This window comes from Miniopterus schreibersii (assembly GCF_964146895.1).
Source record: "Miniopterus schreibersii genome assembly, chromosome: 9".
Lineage (NCBI taxonomy): Eukaryota > Metazoa > Chordata > Mammalia > Chiroptera > Miniopteridae > Miniopterus > Miniopterus schreibersii.
In genome coordinates this window covers 15,352,228-15,375,458 of record NC_138118.1, presented here as the reverse complement: position 1 = coordinate 15,375,458, position 23,231 = coordinate 15,352,228, and the positions used below count along the sequence as shown (strand labels likewise).

Here is a 23,231-nt window from a genome sequence, read left to right as displayed (position 1 = left end):
CTGCATGTTTTCTCAGGCGCTGCAAGGGTTTCATACCTTGGGTAGATTCTCCCCCGGTGGAGGGAGCTTCTCTCTGGAAATAAGTCAGGCACTTTTACAAAAGTCATTAACTCTTTGGCTCCTGGAGGCTTATAGCTAGGATTTTCTCCCTGGACTTTTTCAAAGCAAATTCCCAGCTTTAGCTGAGCGCATCTCTTACAGTATCCCCTGCCTTTTTCAGACTCCTAGCTTCTGCACTGGTGGTTCTTCCCAACAGGACTGCTTCTCCCCCTAAGTTCCAGGTTAGAAGTCCTTCCCAACTTCAGTCCCTCCTTTTCGAAGGAAGTTTTTCCTAGTCACTCTCTCCAGGAGGGTTTTTCTTGAGCGTTAGGCTTAGAATTCCTGTTGTCTTCAAGAGCTTCCATTGGTCCCCTCTCCCGAGCCTCCTCCCCAGGTCTTTCCTCCTGTCTGCCCACTTGTTCTCCGTGGCTGGGCAAGTTCTCTTACTTTCAGAATCAGATCTTTTGTGAGCACTCAGTCCATTAAACACAAAATTGCCTTCATCTTGGATGCCAGTGCTTCTGGTGTGGTGTGAATGAAAGTGCAGAATTGTTTGTAGGATTCATAGGTTCCATTGACAATAAATATGAAAAAGATATAATGCAAAGGTGGTTACTATTGTCGTCTTAGTTAAAATAGGAAAGCCTTTACTCTGTTGAAAGGACCTTGAAAGGACCGATTTAAATTTTTGCAAAGTAATTCAGTCTTTTAAAGGTGGTAGTTATTTAAAATAGGTAATCCTCCATTTGTAAAGGGACTAATTTAAATTTTGTTAAGTAACCAATTAAGGCCATAAAGGGTTTAAATCCATCTGTGGCTTTTCATTTTCTTTAGGACAAATTCCAAACCCCTTAGGATGAAATACTCTTTCTTGCCTAATTTTTTGCCGGTCAGCGCTCCAGCCCAAAGGACTGGCAGTTTTCCCCAAAGGTTGTGCGGTCCCGCGCCTCTGGTGCTTTGCAAATGCCGTCCCCTCTGGTTGGAATGCTCTTTGTCTCTCTGGTAAATGTCTATTCATCATTCAAGACAACCCTTCTCCCCCTCCCCTTAATTACTTCCTCCTCTGTGCGCCCTCAAGTTCTTGTACTTATTCATGCAGTATTTATTAGGGGCCTGCTTTGTGGCGGGCACTGTGGCGGGCTTGGGGATACAAAAGGTGAATAATACTTGGGCTCGGCCTTTGAGGGCCTTACATGTTAGGGGGAGGGGGCTAACCTGTCACAAAATGTGGCCAAGAAATTAAAGGGAAAATTTAAGCAGCATCGGCTCTTGTCTGGCTTCCCCACCGGTTGGTCAGCCACTTGCTCTGGGGTAGGGGACAATCTCGTTCATATTTGTATACCCACCTCTTAGCGCATTGTAGGTGCTAAATAAGCATTTGTTTCCAGACCCTCTTAACTGGACACCAGTAGAAGTGTTCCCTGGATTGCGCCACATGTTTTGATGACATGTTCTTAGATGGTGGTTTCTCTCATGTGGGGTTGGTGGCCCTCGGTGCCCTGGTGCACTGTTAGGACTGGGCTCCACCGGACTGGCCTTTGCCATTCGTACTTGCCTGCGCTTTGGGCTGAGGAGCGGCAGGCAGGCACGAGTGAAGAGAGGCCTGTAGCGCCCCCGCTGGAGGGATTCGGCACTGCTTGGGCTGCCTGGCTCGCTTGCAGCCCGCGTGCGCTCCTCCGAATTTCTATTTACAGCCAGAAAATGAACACAGACCTTGTGATTCTCTACCCTTTTCTTTTCAAGGGTGTAATAGGTGCCTTTTAAAGGATTGTGGTTGAAAAAAATCCTTTCCTTCCACTTTTCAGTACCTCTGGGACCCTTGCGTTGTGAATTCAATCTTGCATAAAGGGGAGCTTTGGTCTCATAACTGCGATGACCGGTCATTCTGGCGTGGGAAGGATCCTTTGCTGGGAGTGGGTGCCGTGGGAGGGCTGGGTGCTTGGGCTCTAGCATGAGGCCCACCTCGCGCTGCTGCAAAGGAAGAAACGTGCCCAGAGGCGGAGCGAGAGACTCAGACTTTCCGCTAGTTGTGACCTTTTTGCTCGGTAGCAGCTGTCCCATGAATCAGGCGATTGTCCCGGTGGTAGCTTGAGTAGAGCCATTCCCTAGCCACTTGTTTGCGCCCTTGGCGGCAACCCATACTCACGGACCTGGGAGGTGTTGGACACTCGTGGACTGCTGCTTTGAATCGGGCATTCACGTAGTTTCACAGCCCTCACCTCGGGCATGGCACCGGACACGAGCTGATGCCACACCTGAGGTTGAGCGGCCACCTCGGGGGCTGTGGGGCCCATTGGGTGGTCTAAGGGGAGGGTTAGGATTTCAGAGGTCTGTTGTCTTTTCCTGAGGCGTTAACTCGCCAGAATAGGACTTCTGCTGCAGAACCTGGAGCCCAGGGCTTGGGGCTGTGAAGGAGCAGCGGGGTGCTGGCGGGGGTCAACACACTGAAGGTGCCCCCTGGAGGAGCCTCTGAGAGCGACGCTCCATCCCCCCAGCAGGAGCTGGGGCTGCGGGGAGGGGCGGTGGGAGGGCCACTGCGGCGCGGTGGGCGGGCAAGGGGGCGGGGCATGGGTGGGCTCTAAAAGTCGGTGCCCACTGGTTCCGAGCTGCCGCGGCAACCAGCACATCCGGGCGCCTCCTCTGCGGCAGTCGCGCAGTGCCGCAGCGCTCGCCCGGGTGGCGGTTCGCTGCTTGCCGCGGCCGCGGCCGGCGCCACCCTCGCGGGCTGTGTCTGCCCTGCTTCGGCGCCCGTGCTCTGGGTCGGTGTGCCCGCGGCATGGGATAAGACGCAGCCATGGTGCGCCGAGATCGCCTCCGCAGGTGGGTTCCCGCGGCCGGCGCGAGGGGGTGTGGCTGGCTGCGAGCCGCCGTCGGGCGCTGGGCGCTGGCTAGCGGGTAGGGTGTGTGTCCGAGCTGGGGCTGCCGGACCCTGCTCCCGCAGTGGAGGGAAAACCCCACCGGGGGCTGGGCGGGGGACCCTGCTGCTCTATCTACTTGGGAGGGAAAGCCACTTCTGCACGTAGTAGAACTCGGGATCTCCCTGATTTAGGATTTCTAGAACCCTGGCGCATCACCCTGGTGTGTTTTAAGGTTTTTAGACCCCGTCATTGCCCTAGCGCGACTAAGGATTTTTAGACCCTGGTTTCGCCTCTGATGCGGTTTAGGATTTTTACGCCCCCGTATTGTTTGATGCGATTTAGGATTTTTTAGATACTCACATTGCACTGGCGCGATGTAGGATTTCTGGACCCCGGCATCACTCTGATGCGATTTAGGAATTTTAGACCCCGGCTTCGCCCTGGCGCGATTTAGAAATTTTAGACCCTGGCTTCGCCCTAGCGCGCTTTAGGATTTATGGACCCCAGCATCTCCCTGGTGAGATTTAGGAATTTTAGACCCCGAATTTGCCCTGGAGCGACTTAGGAATTTTAGACCCCGGCTTCGCCCAGGCGCTATTTAGGATTTCTAGACCCCATCATCTCCTTTGGTGAGATTTAGGAATTTTAGACCCGGGCGTCGCCCCGGCACGATTTAGGATTTTTAGATCCGGGTTTCATCTTGGTGCGATTAAGATTTTAACACCAGATATCCCCTGGCACAATTGATTTTTAGACCCCTGCATCTCCTTGGCGTGATTTAGAATTTCAAGACTCCGGTATTGTGGTGGTGCAATTAGGATTTGAAAACCCAGGTATTGTGGCGCAATTTAGGATTTCTAGACCCAGGTTTTACCTTGGCGCGATTTAGGATTTTAACACCGGATATCGTCCTGGCGCGATTTAGAATTTCAAGACTCCGGTTTTGCCGTGGGCAGTTTAAGGATTTCAAGTCCCTGGTATCGCCGAGGTGTGAGTTACCGCATAGCTGTGATGAGGGCTAGCATTAGCTTATCACCGAGCGTAAGTATTTTTGAGATGTCAGTAACAAGCTGAGTGAAAATGGTGATGTGACCAATCATCATGTTACACAGGAATTGTTTGCATTCGTTTACAATGCAAGTAGTCCCAGGTCTCCCACCATGCAGTAAGGTGGGGCAGGTTTGGTGGTATTAAACGTATTTTTCCTGTTTACAAGATGAAATCAGTGCTGGGAAAGGTTCATTAATTTCTAGAAGGTTTGTACTGGGATTTGCCAAATTTATTCTCCTAACTCATGGATAATGGAGATTTTGGTAAAAAATGTTTAATCCATTTTGCTTACTTACAGGTTGCTTCCCTACTAAAAATCCTAAAATGTCATTGGGGCATTTTTACTGAGGTGATAAAGACAGAAAAACGGCTTCCAGAGGGGTAGCGTCTTGGTTTTCTTGCAGTAAAAGACAAGGTGTGGAGGGTGGGGATGTCCAGGAGCAGAATGTGTGATTGTCTACCCCTCTCCACTGGGTGGGGGGTGCCCCTGTTGGCTCCTCCAGCAACCTCTCCCCTGCTCTCTGCTGAGTCATTGCAGATATCTGGCTGCTGAGACCTGAATGGAGGAGAGGAAAAGCTGGGGGATAAGGTGTGATGAAATGTACCCCTGAAAATGTGTGAGCTGGAGTATAGTACGGATAGCTCAGAAGATGACAGTCTAAACCTAATTTTTTTTTTGTCATCTCCTCTTTCATAGAGATGTTGGGATGTAGCCTGCTACTATTGTTAAACAGATATAATCATCACATTCCAGGCATTTAAAAAAATAATTTCTAATATTACTTTGAAAGGTAGAACCAAATCACTGACTGGGTTTGTCTTATAGACAGGTACTTTGGAGGGGAAGAAAAGCCTGCAGTAGTGGTACCTAAAAATAGGCAAAATAGCTTATATTCATTAAGGAATGTGGTTATTTTACTACTATAGAACCACGGGCTTATTTATTTTAGAGTTAAAAAAATATTTTGTGGTGGGTAGGGATTGTGGCCATATGGTAGAAGGGTGTATGTACAGACACACAGCCATTTCTACCAGGGTTTCAGCAATTAATTTCTCTTATATATAGCTCTGGGTTATTTTGTTTTTTAATTTTAGTTTTAGAAGTTATTTCCATTCTAGCTGTTTTGAGAGAACTTCCATTCTACTGATAATTCTTTCCCTGGTGGTCATCAGAAGTGACAAGATAGAAACAGGGAACTGTTTCTAGTTCCTGTTTAGCAGTCATTGTTATTGTGGACAAATTGACCTGGACCTTTTAAGTCCTGGGCATGGCAAGTTGGGTGTGCAAACCATGCTCTCCTTCCAATGACAGAATCAATTCCCAGATGTTCGGTATGAGCTCCACCTTATTTGGGGGGCGGAGAGGGGAGTCCTAAGAAATTAAATAAATGGGAGCTTCCTCAAGAGTCTGCTAAGAAAAGCAGAAATATAATCTGCTGCCCCGACTTCTCAAGAGATTAGATATTCAGGGTCACGACAAAGCTGCTTATGTTGGAGTATGCAGTGCACCTATCTTCTCTCTCAGACGCTTTACCCCGAGCAGTAAAGGTACCCCACACAGATCCAGGTAGTGGCACCAAACGGCTTCACTGGGGTGAGAGGGTTGGTAAACACCAACAGATGAAGAGCACCGCTCTGCAGAAGGACATGTAATATTATCACACATATTTTAAAACAGTTAAAAAATATATAATATTTTATTGGTGGTGGTAGAGCTGTTGACTACATGTGAGGGAAATCCTACCCCCCGGGAAAAGCCCATGAAGAGGCGCCCCACACCACCACAATACTGTGACCATCCTTTCCTTCACGTAAAACCTCTCCAGTAGGTCTTGGGAACAGCACTAGGGGAGGGGCTGAGGGATTAAAGTGGGGAGAAGAGGAGGAAGATTACATATTAAAATATATTTTTTCCCCCTGAAGATTAGAATGGTGAGCATATATGGTGATTGCCATGGCAGGCAGAGGTGCGCTTACATTTTTTTGGAAAACTTTCCACCGTGGTTCATATGAGGGCGAGGAAGTCACCGCATGGTACAGCAGTTTCCTACCCTATCTTACCAGTTTGGGGCTTGTAGATGCATGTACAGGGTCACCTGACTGCTTAGCCCTGGTCTCTGACTTTCCAACAGGATGCGGGAGTGGTGGGTGCAGGTGGGGCTGCTGGCGGTGCCGCTGCTTGCGGCCTATCTACACATCCCGCCCCCCCAGCTTTCCCCCGCTCTTCACTCATGGAAATCTTCTGGCAAATTCTTCACCTATAAGGGATTGCGCATCTTCTATCAAGGTAAGAACAGGACTTTTGGAACACCCTGTGCATATAGGTCCCCAAAGTACCACTGAGGTACTTACTTTGTGTCCATTGGTCTCTGTTGGCCCTCAGTAATAGAGGGAAAAAAAACCCCCTTTTCTGTGAAGCATGCTTGAAGGAATGGACTAACCCCCCCCTTAACTTGATAGTAGGGAAACACAAGAAAACTACTGGGAGGAGGAGGTCGTGGAATTGAAATTCCAATCTCTATAGAACTGACTTTTTAGCATAATTTTTTTTTGTAGCCGATTTGTATTGATATTTTCTTTTGAGCGCCCCTAGTGTTGGGTAATATAAATAGTATTCACAGATAAAGCTACCACTGGTTTTATTTCCCGTTGTGTAACTGTGATTTAAGTCTTATACCTTTGTATAAATTAATTTGCTAATGATAATTATTGTTATGACTGCTACTTACCCAGTAATTACCGTATGCCAGGCATCGAATTATATTTTCAATCTTTATAATTTCATTTAATCCCTATAACCGTACTTGGAAATAGGTGCCTTTGACATCATTTTTTAGGTAAAGAACCTGAGAAACGAGATTGGAAAAGATTTCTTTTGGGCGGGGGTCAAGAGCAATAACGAAAAATGTTTGTCATAAACCGTTTTTCATTATTGCTCCTGACCTCCTCTCATTTGCTGTATTCAATTAAGTAAGTATATAATTTTCTTTATGTTGGTCATTTAGGTTGTTTCCAGTTTTTCAATGTTTTAGTTTCAATGTTTTAGTTCAGTGTTTAGTTTCAATGTTTTATATGAAGGGAAACCTTCATATATGTGTTTATTTTTTCTATATATTTTCAAACTATACTACTTGTAAATAGAATTATTTTATTTGCAGGGATTCTAAAGAATAAGACATATAGGCTAAAATATATAAAATTTTAAATTGCTTCTAACTAAATTATTTTGCAAACTTTATTTTCAACATCTCATGCCACTGGCAGTATATGAATGTATCAGTTTTAATCTAATGTTAGCAAGGTCTTCTATTTAAATGTTTGGGTAATTTAAAAGATGTTTAGTCATTAAAAAATGTTCAGGTCTATATTGATTAATCCTTTTTTATAGTTAGAATTTTGTAATAGTTTGAGCATGATGCTTTTGAATATTTATCTCCTCTGTGGGAAATAAAAGTGTGGGACAAACAATATAAACTAAGATACTCACAGGGTTGAAGAAGAGTTGCTATATTTTAGAGAATTTTTGTGTGGTTATTAATGATAAGGTACAAATAATTTGTTTATATATTGTGATCATATACATTTAACTGAAAGTTTACTTTTTAATGTGAAAAGCAATTTACATGTTAACAATACACAGTAATAGCAGAAATGCTTAAAAAAATCTCAGTGAAATTAAGCCAACTCCCTTTAAGTATTTTCATATAAAGTGTCCTATTTATAATTTTTTAATATACAGATTTTAGAAAATCAAATGCCTATTTTTACCTAAAGCAATAAGCTTGCATTTTAAAAAGAAATTGATTACTTAGATTTTATTATCTTCAAGGTTATTTTGATAGGGAGTTGGCCTAACGGATCTCTCTCCTTCTTCCCAGACTCTGTGGGTGTGGTTGGAAGTCCTGAGATAGTCGTCCTTTTACATGGCTTCCCGACATCCAGCTATGATTGGTATAAGGTAATGACATCAGACTTTCTGGGTCCTACTATGTCTTTAAAAATGCAAAAGTCAAGGATTTTGTCATCAGCACGGAAAGGCACTTGCATTTTTGAATTGCTTAATAAAATAGTATTAAATGTATAACTTTTTCATTTACTGTAAGGGAGTAAAAACCTGGCAATTGGGAAGGCTCATTACCAAGTTAAAAATGCTGGAGTTCCTCCCTCAATAGAGATTAATTATTAGGAATGAAGCACTGCAAGGGGATCGTCGTGGCCTGTGGTGGTTCCATGTGAATTTTCCCTTTTTTGAAGTCTATTTGTTAAGCTCAGAAAGGGATGAAACCCTTACGCTGCTGTAGGCTGGAGGGGCGGGGCGGGGCGGGATCAAAAAGGCCGAAACATCCCTTTCTTTCTTATAGATTTGGGAAGGCCTGACGCTGAGGTTTCATCGGGTGATTGCCCTTGATTTCTTAGGCTTTGGCTTTAGCGACAAACCGGTAAGCAGCATCTGGGCGGGACCAGTGTTGTGGGACGGGGTGGGTGAGATGAGGGTCAGGCCGGAGACGGATGTGCAGTCCTGATTAATCCTGGATATCTGGGCTTTCCTTCCCTTAGAGACCACATCACTACTCCATCTTTGAGCAGGCCAGCATCGTGGAGGCGCTGTTGCGGCATCTGGGGCTTCAGAACCGCAGGGTCAACCTTTTGTCTCATGATTATGGAGACATTGTTGCTCAGGAGCTTCTCTATAGGTCAGTGAAGCGGTTTCACTCATTTAAGGTGTTGGAAAAGTAAATTGGTCCTGGGTACTTTCTAGCCCTTTTGCCTTTTGGAAGTTTGTCTTCAGGCGCTGCGTTGGTGCATGTCCGCTCAGTCAGATGCATTTGCCTCCCGCTTCTAGGTTCAAGCAGAATCGATCTGGCCGGCTTACCATAAAGAGTCTCTGTCTGTCAAATGGAGGTAATTGCTTTGGCAGTGGGTGGAAGGTGACATGGGCCACATTTTGCTATCAGTGACACCTAAATGGTAATCTGCTAGTATTATAGACAGACACAGTTTAACCAGGGGATCTTGACCTTTTTTGTGCCATGAATCACTTTGGTGGTCTGATGAGATATAATTACTTTCTCAAAATAATGTTTTTAAATATATATAAAAAAATAGGATTGCAAAGAAAACTGATTATAGTGATAGTTAATACAAAGCTATGTTATAAGTAATATGTGCTTTTTTAAAAGTAGATTTGAGAAACATTGGTTTATTCCATTATTTGTGCACTGATTGATTGATTCTTATATGTGGCCTGATGGGGGATTAAACCTACAACCTTGGCATATTGAGATGACACTCTAACCTACAGAGCTACCCCTGGGCCTAGGTTTTTTGTTGTTGTTTTTAAGGACCTACGCTTCCTGAAAAATCCCTGGTTTCTCTTGCTGCCCAAATCATTAACACTGTGTTCTGAGGAATGGGAGGAGACACTAAGGGGAGTCGGAGCCTAGTCAGCAGCAGCATGGATGGCTGTATACGTTATTTTTCCCGTTTCTCTACCTTTCCAATCTGGAAAGTAATCCCAGTGGGATATAATTGGACCTGTTCAACCCAGAATTCCCTGGGGGGGGGGGAGTTAGATGACAATACTAAGTTTTTATTTGTAATTTGTTTTTTAGCAGTAAAGGCCCCAAAGGTGACAGTGAGTAGGGTGGACAGTCTCCAATAACGGACATATGTTTGCCTTTAAGTCGTTGGAAAATGACTAACATAAGTCTCTCTTCATACAGGTATATTTCCTGAGACTCACCGTCCTCTCCTTCTCCAAAAGGTAGGTGATTCCACTGACTAGGTAGTTAGTTCTTAAGATTTACACTGACATAAATAGTGCTGGGACCTTTATAAGGGCCTTTTGTGCTGTAAAAGGCCATAGTTAAAATCTTTCTTATCAATTTACATTAGTGAACTTAGTGTTTTCCTGTTATGCAAATAAAGCAGTGGACATGGCCCCTAACATAAAGCCTAAAACTCTTTGAGAATTGGAGATCAACAGCATTTGGAGAAACAGCTATCTAAAGATTTGTGTCATCAGCATGATGTTTGAACAAATTGGGATCCTGGTCTGAGGTTGAATGTATCAGTTAAAAGTCTTTGGGATTAGTGAGGCATGGAAACGGAATCTTAAAGGCAGTTAGAAGCAGGCTGCTTTCCGAGATGGATGTGGGTGTGCAAAGCAGAAAACGAAAGCCAGTGACCAAGACTTTCCACAGGCAATCTGGCTAAAGCCCTTTTTTAGTTCTTAGTACAAAACCTTTTGTGCTGGTTAGTTGTCTCTTCTCTCTGGATTCTTGATTTTTACTTCTGCTTACTTACCTGTAGCTTCTCAAAGATGGAGGCCTGCTGTCACCCATCCTCACACGATTGATGAACTTCTTTGTATTCTCTCGAGGGTAAGTCATTGTCAAAGACTGATTTACTGCAGCCTGGGAACAATGTACTGGAAAGCTGCTGCCATGAAAATTCTGGGCCAAATCCTAGGGTTTGATATTTTAAAGCAAAGGTGTTGGCTATTTGCCAGGGAAGGAGTAGTAGGAATTCATAAATCAGTTAAGGGTCAGGCTACATGACCTCTGAGGTTCCAATCATATTTGACATTCTGAAGTCTTCTCACACGTACCTTTTGGCTTTTTTGGACTCTTTCAGTCTCACCCCTGTCTTTGGGCCATACACCCGACCCTCTGAGAGTGAGCTGTGGGACATGTGGGCAGGGATACGCAACAATGATGGGAACTTAGTTATTGACAGGTAAGAAAGAACCCTTTGCTTCGGTTTCCAGAGAGGCTTCTTTTTGGAACATGGGGAGAGATGTGGGATTGCTTGTTCTGTTCTTGGCTGGCCCTACCATCTCTTAAGAAGGTTGGTTATGACTGATGAGGTACACCAAACAAAGTCATGCTCTGTACTTTCTAAGAAGAAAGCAATTGAGCATAGAGTGAGCCCGGAGCCTCAGTGATGTGGCACAAAAAGTTTGGATAAACAGCTGCACATTCTCGTGCTAATTCAGTTGTAACGGGCTGATTGGTTTTGGCAAATCCTTCTTTGGACTTTTTGTTAATATTAAATGCTTCAACATGTCTAATCATAGTTGTGAAAGGCATTTAGTGCCCTTCTCAAAGTACTAGTCTCTTTTTCATATCTTTTCTGTAGCAACAGGGACTAAGAGGGAGATTTCTCTGTCTTGTGCAAGGACTTCCCACTGCTTGGTTCTGAGGCCGCTTTCACAGAGGGACCGAGAGGTAGTGATATAATCACCCGAGATAAGGCCCAGTCCTTCTGCCAGCTGGGCCAGTGTAGCTTCCACTGCTTTAATTGGTGGCTTTGCTGGGAATTGAGAGGGAGAGAGAGCCATTCCTCCCTCCCACCCCAACCCCCACGAGATCCCAAAGATTCGTTTTAATATAAAAAATTACAAAACAAAACCCTCTTTTAAAATTCCCACATCCTTTCCTTTCCAAAATGTTAAAAACACTTCTGAGTATGAGTTCTAAATGTGGCTGTGGTGTCTTACCGCTGTAGGAGAAATTCTCCATTTTATCTGTGGTCAGACAAAATGCAGAGAAGGAAGCTTTGTGTATAGACGTAGACATCGATTTAGAGATTTTGTAGTTCAGTCCTCTTAGTTTAAAGCGCAGGAAACAGGTCAAAAGGTGTGTTAGACCTTTGAGTTACAGAGCTAATTAGTGGTGGAGGCACAACCTGAACCTGGGCTTTTGTTACATCACCCAAATTAGCTTCCAACCTTCCTAGATCTCACTTCCTGTTTAACAAGCACGAAGGAACATAATTCTTACATCGGTAGGAGGCATGATCATTGCCGTCACTTCATGGAGGCTAACTCTAGAGGTTAACAGAAATGATAAATTCAGCAGGCTAATCCCAGGCATGCCAAGTTGCTCTGGATTAAGAAAACACATAGTGTGTTCCTTGTGGCTCATGTCAGGCATTTGTGTTCCTTTAACAATAAAAGTTGCTTGTTGTGCTCCTGCTGACTCACCTGTCCTGTAGTCTCTTACAGTACATCAACCAGAGGAAGAAGTTTAGAAGACGCTGGGTGGGAGCTCTTGCCTCTGTAACTATTCCCAGTGAGTATTTCTATATTACGTCTTGATAGGAAAACTGAGGAACTCAGGGGTTAAAATAATTGCCAGATTTAGCAAATACAAGCATAATAAAGACACCTAGCTAAATTTGAATTTCAGATAAACAACAAATACTCTCCGTTAAGGAAAAGTATGTGCTGTGCAATATGTGGGGCATACTGATACTTAAGAAAATCATTATCTGAAATTCAGATGTAACTGGTCATGCTTTATTTAATCTGGTGACCCTCCCCAACACCCGGAACACCGCCGCCATGCTGCGTGCTGCCGTGCTGTAGAGTGGAGTACACAGAACACAGGTACTATTGCCAAGGTTACTACCGTAGCAGGAGTTAGGCTGGCTTCTGTGCTGTGCATGGCCAGTGGCTACCACATTAAATGCTGAATTCTGGGACAGAAGGCTGTTTAGATTACTAACCAAGAGCCTACAGGTGGTATCTGCTCATTTGTCTCTTCATTCTTACAGATTTAAAAAGAAAAAAAGAAAAAATCGGTGCTGTGTCTCACATATAAAAGTTAGTGCTCAAAAAATTGTTGATTTCAAATGTCAAGGGTCAATTATTGCTGGAGAGAGAGACTTGAAGAAGGACACTACCTGGGATTTAGAGAAAGTGAATGCTGCAGTGGGGCTGAGTCGCTGGCTATGCACAGGAGAAAATATCCCAAACGGACTGTTTTCAGTGTATTCCCAGAAGTTTCTTGTAACTTACTTACTGAAAGAAGCCAGACTTCTATCATAAAGTAATTTCTTTAAAGAAAATTTGTTCTGAAGGGGTATGTGGGCCTGGGGGAAGGATAGATGTGAGAGCTGTTAGTCATTCCTTCCTCTTCTTGTTCCTAGTTCATTTTATCTACGGGCCTTTGGATCCGGTGAATCCCTACCCGGAGTTTTTGGAGCTGTACAGGTGAGTCTCCTTCAGCAGCTTTGTTTTGTTAGTTCCTTGTCCCGACAGTGCCCTGGCCACTGTCTCTGACCTCACTGGCTGTTCATCCAGGTATAATAAAGGGCGAGCTAGGGAACCTTACTCTCACCTAAATGTAAAGCTCAGGAAGTTGTTACACGTCTCTTGATTCATACAGCCTGTTTCACTGTCATGGTTGCCGCATATTCATAGGTGTACAGGTAAGGAAATGCTGTCATGTGATCTGAGGAACGGAAGTGTGTACAATTCATGAGAAATGTTTGCTTTAGTCTGATTGCACAGCCAGCTCATCCACGTCAGCTGAGCAACTGCAGGGAGAGATGGAGGTGCTCACTGTGGAAAAGCGCCTACTCGTTGGTAGTTATTTTCTCTAGGTGCTTACTTGGAAGGTTGGAATACGAAATCTTGACTGACTTTGTCCCATACGACTGTTCCATTCCTTCAGTGGCCTAGTAGAAACAACCCAGTAGTAAATAGCTTGCATTTAATTTTCAACAAAATACCCTCTCATTTCCCCTTGGGGTTAAGGAAGGTCTTTTGCTACCTTTATTTGGACAGTGGTCCACTTGTCTGATGCCTCATGCTTCTCTAGGGAGCTTGAGGTCACCCTGCTTTCACATATGTTGCAAAAGTGTTATATTTTTAAGTTGTCTGTTGGATTATGAACATTTGAAGTCTAGTCTGTATATGTTGTAAATGGAATTGGCACGCTTACCTGACTAAGATACAATTCCAAAATAGAAGCTGAATAAGCTCTTTGTTGGTTCTTTCCAGTGTGGTATGTCTGCAGGGGCATTTACCGGGGCTGCCCACTGGCTTACCTCCCCCCCTCCAGCCTCAAGTTCACCTACATGCTGTTCTCTTCCACTAGGAAAACGCTGCCGCGGTCCACAGTGTCGATTCTGGATGACCACATTAGCCACTACCCACAGCTAGAGGATCCCATGGGCTTCTTGAATGCATATATGGGCTTCATCAACTCCTTCTGAGCTGGAAAGAGTAGCTTCCCTGTATTACCTCCCCTATTCCCTTATCTGTTGTGTATTCCACTTAGAAACGCCCCAAAGAGGTCCTGACCACCAAGCACTTCTCTCACAAAGGTCCACCTGACTCACACTGGTGAACAGCATATAGTGAAAAGCCAGTAGAGGCTCCGACTAAGGGTGACCTAATAGTCCACCTCCCATTCCTTTGTCATCTGATCAAGTGTATGGACTTGCCTTTGTGTTATTAGGACATTCTGATGAGCGCTACTACTCACGGATGCAGAAAGACAGGCGTTCTTTTGCATAAGTCTTTTAACTTTCTATGGACTGTTGTGAAATACTTAGATGTGCCGATTTCGGGCCCAGCCCAGCTGGCATCTTAGAGTGAAGAATGAGGAGAGGCTGCCTGCTTCCCTCTCCTTGAGTGGCTTTAAGGGCACATGCTTTTTTAAGTTTTCTATGCAGCACAGCTTCAAGGGAGAGAGTCTCCCCTGTCATAACTTTGGCTTAGTTTCATTGGCTACATCTAATTGTAGACATTTTGTTAAAATAGATTTTTTGCTTTAAATAATTGCAGTATTCTAAGTGTACTTTAAGACTATGATTTACTTACACGTATTATATATACTTTAGAAGGGTAGTAACCCAGCAGACACTTACTCTAGCAGAGTAGTGAACTTTATTAAACATTGAACTAAATCCAAATTATTTACACAATGTCCTAAAAGTCACAGGACATGAAGACCAATAGTGTCTATGCCAGAGATGTACTGTTATTAGCTGGAAAGACCAATTCTAACAGCAAATAACAGTCTGACTCTTTATACCTCAGTGCTTTGAAGCTAATGTGGAGGGGAGGGGAGCGTGGTACAGTCCAAGGTACCCTGCTGAGTGTACACGGATTCCTTTTATGATGATCGCTTAACTTAGTGGTTAGCCCAGAGAGGCTTCCTCACGTAGCTCCTCAATTCCTGTACTTCACAGACAGGAAAGTTCCAGAAACTTTAAGAACAAATTCTGAAAGGCCGATGAGCAAATGGTGCTGAATACTTTTTTTTTAAGCCACAGTTTCATTGTTTTAGTCAAAGTAGGATTAGGTGATTATTTTAAATTCTTTTTTTTAAAATTAGCAACTTCAAGTATAACAACTGAAAGTGGAATAAGTGTTTATTTTCTATTAATAAAAATGAATTTTGACAAAAGTGGACTCTGCCTTCCCCTCCCCACCATCCCTCCGGGGTAAAAGCTTTCCAACATTGCCAGGAGCTTTCAGACACATTAAAGAAGATAAGGAAGTTAAGCAGCTGGGATATAGGATAGTATTTGCTTTACAAGTTTACTCAAAGCAGTACTATCACACCAAAGTTGACCAGTGTAATGAAAAGGGGGGAAAACAAAAAAGACATGCACAAGGACAGACAATTGCTTGATCTGCTGGCTCAGGGCCAAACATTTAATTTGCTTCTCCAGAATCATTAATCTTTAAAGGTGTATGATTCTGGGAAATTCATGCCACTAGCCTAAAAGCCCACTGACAGTGAAGTACACCGACTTAATCTTGCCCAGTAAAAACTTAGCCAACAGAAGCCAAGATGACATCCACAGGTGTTTCCTCTTTGCTTCTGACAGTCACTTGCATGGTCACTCCATCTGCTAAGGCCAGCCTGGACCTCACCAATAAGTCATAGCCACCTCTGTATACACCTGAGAGAACAAGGTGAGGAAAACCATATAAGAACTCACAGCAAGCTCCGACCACTGAAATTATCATGCCCTCTGCATTTCCTTTCTATTATTTTAGTTTGCTTTTCTAGAGATTTTGTGTTTATGGTAGGAATTGAATCCTGCATACAAATTCAAAATCTTTTATATTCCCATGATACCAGGTACATAGAAGGTATCAAGAATACCAATTCAGAGTATTCAAATGGGGAGACTAGCACTAGTATTCATGGGAGAGATTAAGGAAGTGTTTCAGGCCAAACATACATCTTAAAAGGACAACGTAAGCATAGCACGCAAATTAAATAGCTAAAGCAAATTATTCATTTTGACAGGGCTTCAAATTGGAATGCATACAATGGGACAATAGCAGGGCAGGAGATGCCCATGCATAGCCTTCCTATTAAATTTTGCAACAAAATGGGAAATCCAGTGAAGTTTCTTACCTGCCAGGTAGAGGGAATGGGAATTCTTGTTCTCAGGTACTTTGTCTGACCTCTCACATGGCTGCATGCCCAGAAATGTGATGATGTTGTTGACAGCTTCTGTGTTGACAAGATTGATGCAACAGTATCAGGAAAGGTCAGCACAGGGGTCTGCTCTGCACCAGTACCTACTGGGAGCTGGGGGCTAGAAGGGGAGGTGTGTGGACGGAGGCCACTGGGCTAGAAACCGGTTGACTCAATTCAATGACAGGGTCGCTGCCTTTTAAGTGAATTAGTTTCTGCAGTATTTAAACCAGCGTGTTCTCCGGAATGGTGAATATTCCTGGTTGGTTTTATGCAGCTGTCAGGTAGGACACTGAGAGCAAAACTGTTCTCACCTTGAAGACTTTTGGTAGAACTGAGGGCAAAGGTCTCCTCTTTCTCAAAACTATCTCCCACTTCTTCCCAGGCAGCAGCAAAGTTAGGCTTCAGAACCTTCTGAATGTGGTCAGACACGGTCACTTCAAGATCTTCCAGCTGGTGGGGACAAGCAGGGTCAGTGAGTGAGTCCTTTCAGTACAGAACAAAGTTGGACGGGGCTGACTCATGTGGCCTTATCATTCTGTGCGGTATCATTTGGGAAAACTATTACCAACTAGTTTAAGTCCTATAGTCTGGGTAAATCTAATGATTTAGCAAACAAAAGCAAGAAACTATGACAAAAAGCATATTCAGATAAACATCTACAACCCTGGGGTACAAAGCAATCATGTTGCCACACCCAAGCGCCAAGTTCAGGCCACCAGGGCATTCTGAACTTCGCGTTCACTAACAGGCTGATATTTCTCTAGCTGCCCCCTGCATTTTGCGAAGGCTTTCAGTCCATGAGGTAGCTCCATTATAAGCACATTAAAGCTGAACAAAACAACCACCCCAATACTTCAAATAAAGCTCATTGATCTCGATGAAAATCATGTACTTCTTTTTTACCTTGTAATTATCCCTATTATAAAGACAAAAAAGCGTGAGTTTTGTTTTAATCAGGAAGCGGTAAATCTCCCTTCTCTTAGGCACGGCACACACACAGGAGGGACAGTGCAGGCCCTCCACAGGTGTAATTTAAGAACAAAACCTGTAAGCTCATGTCAGATGTCCCTAGAAAAGTGTCCCCTTCAGGTGGAAGTCCGTGGTGGAAGCGCGTCCCAGTGTCTGTGCAGGGGACTCACCACGTACTCGTCGTCATAGCCCTCCTCAGCTGGAGCCCCGGTGTCAGGGTCGCAGTCCCGCACAGTAAACTTCATGGTGCAGCTAAAGGTGCCTGCAGCTGGAGGAGAGAGCGGGCAGGCCTGGGTCAGTGGGCAGTGCAAGCGCAAATTCCCATGGTAACGGAGCACCGTCTGCACTTGGCACTGTGCTCTGTACCGTCAAATAAAACACACAGCACTCTTTCCAGAGTAGTAGTTCTTAAAAGCAGCCTGTCAGCTGGTCAAAAGGCAGTCTCACAAAGTATGCTTTTAAAATCCATTCCCCACTGTGGGTTAGAAGAGTACAGAAAAGACAACATTGGCAAAACTGTTTTTGTTTTGGTATAAAGCAAGCAGCAGGGGAGACTTTGGGGGGCTTTTTGCCATGCCTGTCAAAGGGAGCTACATGTGGAAAAAAAGTAAGAACCACTACTTCAGGCACAACAAAGCAAAAAATATGGGTGGTAAAAAACACACAGATCATTAAACAGCACAACACAGTCTAAATATCAAAAGATAATACCACTTTTAGATTGTGCATCCACAGACCACCAGGGTGAACTTGTTTTATCTGAACTTTCAACCTGCAGTGAGTAGGTCAGTAAGGAGGTGCTACACCAGTATTGGTAAAGTCAGTGTCTTAAATGGAAAAGCAAGTGGGCGATCATATGATCATATGTTTTGAGGCAACTGGTGGAAGTAATAGGAAACGGAGGCAGGGGCACATTTTTGGAAAGTGAAGTCCATGAGTGGATTTTCTGAACTGTCTGAAGGAGGGCATTTATTAACCGGGTGAAGAAAAGGGTCTAATCCATGGTCTGGAAAAGGCTTATAGGTACACAAATACTAGAAACGATCATGGTTAAATCAAGCTGGGGGGCTCAAAAATGATTTGGGGCATAGGCAAGGACAGGAAAGAACAAACTCAGATATAAAGATCACACATGATGATATCGGCTCAGTCTTAACTTTAAACTCCCTCCTTACAAACAGACAGTAAATGTCAGTACATGTTGACATTACCTGTGAAAGTGTAATGTGCCAGACCCTTAGATAAAAGGATGGCTGAGACATGACCTCTTTTTCCAATAGCTGATTGTCTAGGAGTTAAAGAGTATGTGTGTGAGAGAGATCTACCTATATAGCTATGACATCACAACTCATGCCATAGGTTCTCTAGTATAACTTTTAATAGAAGGCAGTGTGGGAATGCAGGAGTAACAGCCTAGCAAAATCACAAAACATTTGAAAGGATATAACAGTTCATTTGGACCTCAAAAGATGTGAAAGAGCTTTGGTGAGCAGAGGAAGGTACATGAGTTACAGGAAAGAGGCCAGAAAGACCATGGGTAGTTGGAAACAGTAAGAGATACTAATGAATAGGGGCTGAGAAGAGAATCTGTTTAAGAACAGATTTGAAATACTTTGTATTTCAAATGTAGGAGACTAGATATTTTCCAGTAGGCTCTGGTGAGCTGAGCAGTCAGGAGATTGAAAAGTTAGAGATAAGTAAGGTCACTGGTGGGAATCCTATGAAGATGAGGTCTGAATTCAGAGAACAAACGGACTTAGTAGAGCATGTTGAAAACATGATGGTGGCAGGCTGACCCACATAGAAAGAGTGTACCTTTCAAGACTACAAAATCCCTTTTAATGCAGTGATGGAAGAATGATCATGGTTACATCCAGCCAGGGTTTCCTGCCAAGGAAGAGGGAAGAAGAAAGAAAAAGGTGGAAGTTAGCACAGACCTGGAATGGGTCTGCTGAGGTATTTAAAACAGTGAAAGGAGAGAGATGGGATTATGGAAGGACCAAGGCCATGATCAAATAAGAGCAGAGAGGCAGACGGACATTAGTAATACAAGATCAAATGGCCTGTTTGGTTCCGATGAAACACGTACAGACCAGCAGCTACAGTGGTAGATCACAGCCTGGGCAAGCTGGTTAAATTTTATGTACAAGAAAAGCCAGAAGATGCTTATGTGTAAGTAAGTGATACAGAGACGCGGAACAGGGAAAGAGGAATGCTATTAGTAGAGATTATGTTCCTGAAACTTTAGTGGCAAATTTTTAATGAAATGGTTTTGTTGATACAATGAAAGGTCACAGAGAATCTGAGGTGAGCTCCAGTAAAAACCATTGGTAGCAGTCTATCAATATTGCTAGAAAGGATGACTGACAATAGGTGATGAACAGAAGGGGAGAGAGGGGACCTCCATGGCAAGAGGACAACACGAGTCCCTTGCCATAACATGAAGATGAGAGCTTCATGAACAAAGCCAGGCAAGTGGTGGAAGGGAGTAAGAGAAGGATGCCCTGAAGGTCTACATTAAAGCTGTCCTCAGAGACGGGGCTGGTCTTGTGTGGACTGACATGAGAGAACTACTGAGGAGACTGGTATGAAAACACAGAATTGGAGGAGAGATGGATGCTGGAAGCTACGTAAGGAGAGACGTGTGTGAATTAGGCAGGAGTGCAGAGCCTGTGCTGTGGCAAATGGCATAGGGGGAGATTTGGCGGGAGTTGCCAGGTCTCAGCCACTGGAGGGGAGATGACCACTAAATAAGACGGAGGTTCCAGAAAGCTCTGTTAGAATAATAATTAAGAACAGGACTTGGCCCATGGAGCAACAGTCAGAAAGGGGGTAAGAGGGATGGATCGGAACAAGGCGAACCGCAGCAGCCCACACAGGTCTGGGCTGAACCGGGTGGGAAACACACTCCATCTAGTGTGTAGGAACCCGGGAAGATAAGCGAGCGGAGCAGCGCGTGCCGAAAGTGAGGAGCCTGTTGGTATCGGGAAGGCGTGCCGAGTCCCCGGGGAGGCTACACGCGTGGCAGGAGGGCTGCCCAAGATGAGATGTTTCTCTAGGGCAAATATAGGAGACAAGGAGAGGGACAGAAAGGCAACATTAAAGTGGCCCGCAGATGAAAAGGGCTCACTAAGCAATGATGGACATCAACTGGAAGGAAAGGACAGCATTCCTGGGCCACAGGTCATGAGGCAATAAGAAAGAAGAGACTGGAGGCAAAGAAAAGGAAACACTGGAGTGGAGGGCCCACAGGGTAGAGCAGGCATGGAACAGATTGAGATGAGGAATCCTGTCAGAGCTCAGAACAGGTCGGACTGGTCACCTTTGGGGTGTAAAGATCATCTTGGGAAGTATAAAGAAAGTGAGGAGCAAGGACAAGAGTAGGAGGCAGTAGCAGACTAGCTCTTGAAGCACCAATCTGGAAGGAAATTGCTAATTAAAGGACTTGGGTGACAGGAAAGTTTATAAGGAAGCTGACAGATGAATGTGGATCAAGAGCTGTTGCTGCCCCTTTAGAGGTGGACAAGGCTTGACCTAGAGCATGTGGGTGGTGGTCTGTCCAGAGAGCAGACGACATGTTGGGGGGGAGTGGGTGAGGGTTATGAGGGAGGGACAGCTGAAGTACTGGGCATCTGTTCCTTCTGTAGAAAGATGGCAAGAGAAGGGATGATGGATGGTTAGGTTACCTTAGTCTACTGCACAGTGTGTCATTAAAGCTGGTTGCTCTTAGAAGCTGTCCTGCCATGTGAGGGTTGGCTAAAAGTCAAAGACATTTCCCAGAGAGACACTTGTATGAAATACCGTGGAGGAGGAGAGAGAGGACGGAGGTTGGAGAAGATAGAGGATTTAAGCTGGGGTGCAGGATATAAGGTGTGAGTAGGGAAAGGCTTTAAAGAGCGCCAGAATGAGGAACGCTGGACCCTGGCAGGGCTGTCTACTAATGAGAGAGGTGTGAGCTAAGCTAGATCAACGCCAAAGGGGAGAGCATGTGACCAAGAAGTGACTGGAGAACTGGTGTTTGCAGGAGTGCCGTGTGGAATCTTATTTGAAACAAGTGTGACCAATAGAGCGAAAGGCTAAGGAGTCTAAATGGGGTGAGTTTCAGCCATGGCCAGTGGCGGCAGTCCTGTGAAGGTCTGGATTGAACTGAGAGTGCAAATGTATTTAGAAGGGAGTGGAGGAAACATGAAAGACTACTGAATCCATGAGACATGACGAAGACGGTAGCTGAAAACATGAGGGACTGTGTAGGTAACATAGGTATTTCTGTAGGGTCAGTCAGGGGAAGGAGTGGAAGAGCCTGAAGAAGAGATGGTTTGTTTTGAAGATTGGCAGGTTTGGCAGGAAGGATATGGTACGATGTTTATACCAAAGATCATGATTAAATAAGAGAGAGACTGGGAACTATGTAAAGTGAGTAATCTGAAAAGTATTGAGAGTAGGTGGACTGTCATGGGCAGATAAGATGAGGAATAGTCTCCCAGAATGGACAATCCTGTAAGATCTTATAATGAGTTTATTTGGTCAAATGTTGGGTCTTCATGCCAGAGTTTGAAAAGCAGTATATATAAAATGGGACAAAATCGAGGCCTGAAAGGTAACAGGAGTTTTAATTAGGAGGAGATGGATTAAAATGAACCCTGGTATGAAGCCAGACAGCAACCTTGAAGACCCCAGGATAACTCTGAGTAGGTGACTGTAGCATGGTGACTAATATGGGGGACGAGTGGCTAGAGATCATGGTATTTAGGAGCCAACCTAAGTGTGAAACTTCATTTGTTATTCCCATGTGCAGATGATAGATGAAGTTATACTGTATGTAATTAAGGTGTGGGAGGGCAAACCATTGAAGGGAGATACAAACGATTATCGTGCAAATGCCACATTAAAGTTACTCTTAGTGTTTACTCTGTCCTGTGAAGATTTTCTGAAGTGACAGAGAGTCACTGGGCAGGGAACCTGGCTAGGGGGTGCTGTTTAGGAGGAGACCGAGTCCAGGGGAATGAACTGAACATGGCAGCTAAAAGAAAGGTGGTTTAAGATAAGGTAGCACATTTCTTTAGGGCAAGATAGGTAACAAGGGGGAAGAGAATGGGAGAGCAACATGACAGCTGACTCCAGATTAAAAGGTCATTTGAAGAATGGCAGGTACTGAGTGGAGGGAGAAGGTCCCATACTTGGGCCAAAAGACATGGAAGAGGAGAGGTTAAAGCTCAGAGGAGCACTGTATGGACTAGAGAACAATGCTGAGTAGGTGGCATGGTAATAAGAAAAACCACATGCCCATAAAGCTTTCCAGAATGGGAATCCTGTCAGATATGACGGGCCTAATTGGTCAAATATGTGGGTATAAGGCCAGAATGCAGTGACTAGTGAAGGAGTCACTAGAAGTAGAGCGAGTCTGATGCCTTGGTAGGAAATTTTTAATTAAAGGGGATGGTTGAAGAGAAAGTTTAGAGCAATGCTGCTTAAAATGTGTTCTATCAGCATCACCTAGGAATTTGTTAGGAATATAAATTCTTCAGCCCCGTCAGACCTAATGAATAAGAAACTTGGGGTGGGGCACAGGAGTTTGTGTCTTCCTAAGCTGCAGTTTGAGCAACACTGCTTTAGAGGAGGGTAGATTAAGAGTAGTTCTGATAAAAAGTCTTTGCCAGCTAATAGTATATGTTCAGGAGGAGACTGAGTCCATTGGAATGAACTGAACATGGCAGCTAAAAGAAAGGTGGTTTAAGATAAGGTAGCACATTTCTTTAGGGCAATGATAGGAAACAAGGGGGAAGGGAATGGGAGAGAGACATGACAGCTGCCCCAAGATTAAAAGGTCATTTGAACAATGGCAGTTATTAACAGGAGGGAGAAGGTCCCATACTTGGGCCAAAAGACATGTAAGAGGAGAGGTTAAAGCTCAGAGGAGCATTAAAATTAGCTCTGCAGCTAACATTAGGATTAGCTGAGAATTAGAGAAGCCTTGTAAGAGAAGCCTTGTAAAAAAGGATATAACTAACACCAACTCTACTTAAATTTTTAAAAAGAAAGGAGAGCCTGGCTGGCGTGGCTCAGCGGTGGAGCATCAACC

General features: G+C 44.3%; 2 protein-coding genes across 5 annotated transcripts in view; one reads left to right on the top strand and one right to left on the bottom strand.

Moving 5' to 3' along the window:
• Window positions 1-2,601: 2,601 nt before the first annotated feature.
• Window positions 2,602-15,151, top strand: MEST (mesoderm specific transcript). Of its 2 annotated transcripts, XR_013999541.1 has the most exons (13): window positions 2,602-2,859; window positions 6,080-6,234; window positions 7,826-7,905; window positions 8,309-8,386; window positions 8,505-8,641; window positions 8,791-8,849; window positions 9,671-9,711; window positions 10,260-10,330; window positions 10,584-10,685; window positions 11,946-12,022; window positions 12,507-12,555; window positions 12,882-12,945; window positions 13,835-13,862. XR_013999541.1 is itself a non-coding variant. In XM_081147033.1 (12 exons), the coding sequence occupies exons 1-12, from the start codon at window positions 2,834-2,836 to the stop codon at window positions 13,950-13,952; spliced, it is 1,008 nt and encodes a 335-aa protein (XP_081003159.1). In that variant the 5' UTR covers window positions 2,602-2,833; the 3' UTR covers window positions 13,953-15,151. The 2 variants fall into 2 exon arrangements, 1 of the variants encoding a protein (XP_081003159.1); XM_081147033.1 differs by lacking the exon at window positions 12,507-12,555 and having other exon boundaries at window positions 13,835-15,151.
• The window catches only part of COPG2 (COPI coat complex subunit gamma 2), a 217,889-nt gene continuing 209,756 nt past the window's right edge, over window positions 15,099-23,231 (bottom strand). For all 3 annotated transcript variants that reach the window (XM_081147032.1, XM_081147031.1, XM_081147030.1), the window contains 4 exons: window positions 17,323-17,420; window positions 16,495-16,633; window positions 16,118-16,216; window positions 15,099-15,653 (listed from right to left, as the gene is read on the bottom strand). In XM_081147032.1, coding sequence (XP_081003158.1) covers window positions 15,523-15,653; window positions 16,118-16,216; window positions 16,495-16,633; window positions 17,323-17,420 — 467 coding nt within the window. In that variant the 3' untranslated portion in view covers window positions 15,099-15,522. The remainder of the gene's footprint in view (window positions 15,654-16,117; window positions 16,217-16,494; window positions 16,634-17,322; window positions 17,421-23,231) is intronic.

Excerpts from the sequence above, each read along its gene's own strand:
- MEST (XM_081147033.1), top strand. The coding sequence starts at position 2,834 with ATGGTGCGCCGAGATCGCCTCCGCAG. Across the intron at positions 6,235-7,825 it reads ATTGCGCATCTTCTATCAAG|ACTCTGTGGGTGTGGTTGGA; the intron begins GTAAGAACAGGA and ends CCTTCTTCCCAG. Across the intron at positions 7,906-8,308 it reads CCAGCTATGATTGGTATAAG|ATTTGGGAAGGCCTGACGCT; the intron begins GTAATGACATCA and ends TCTTTCTTATAG.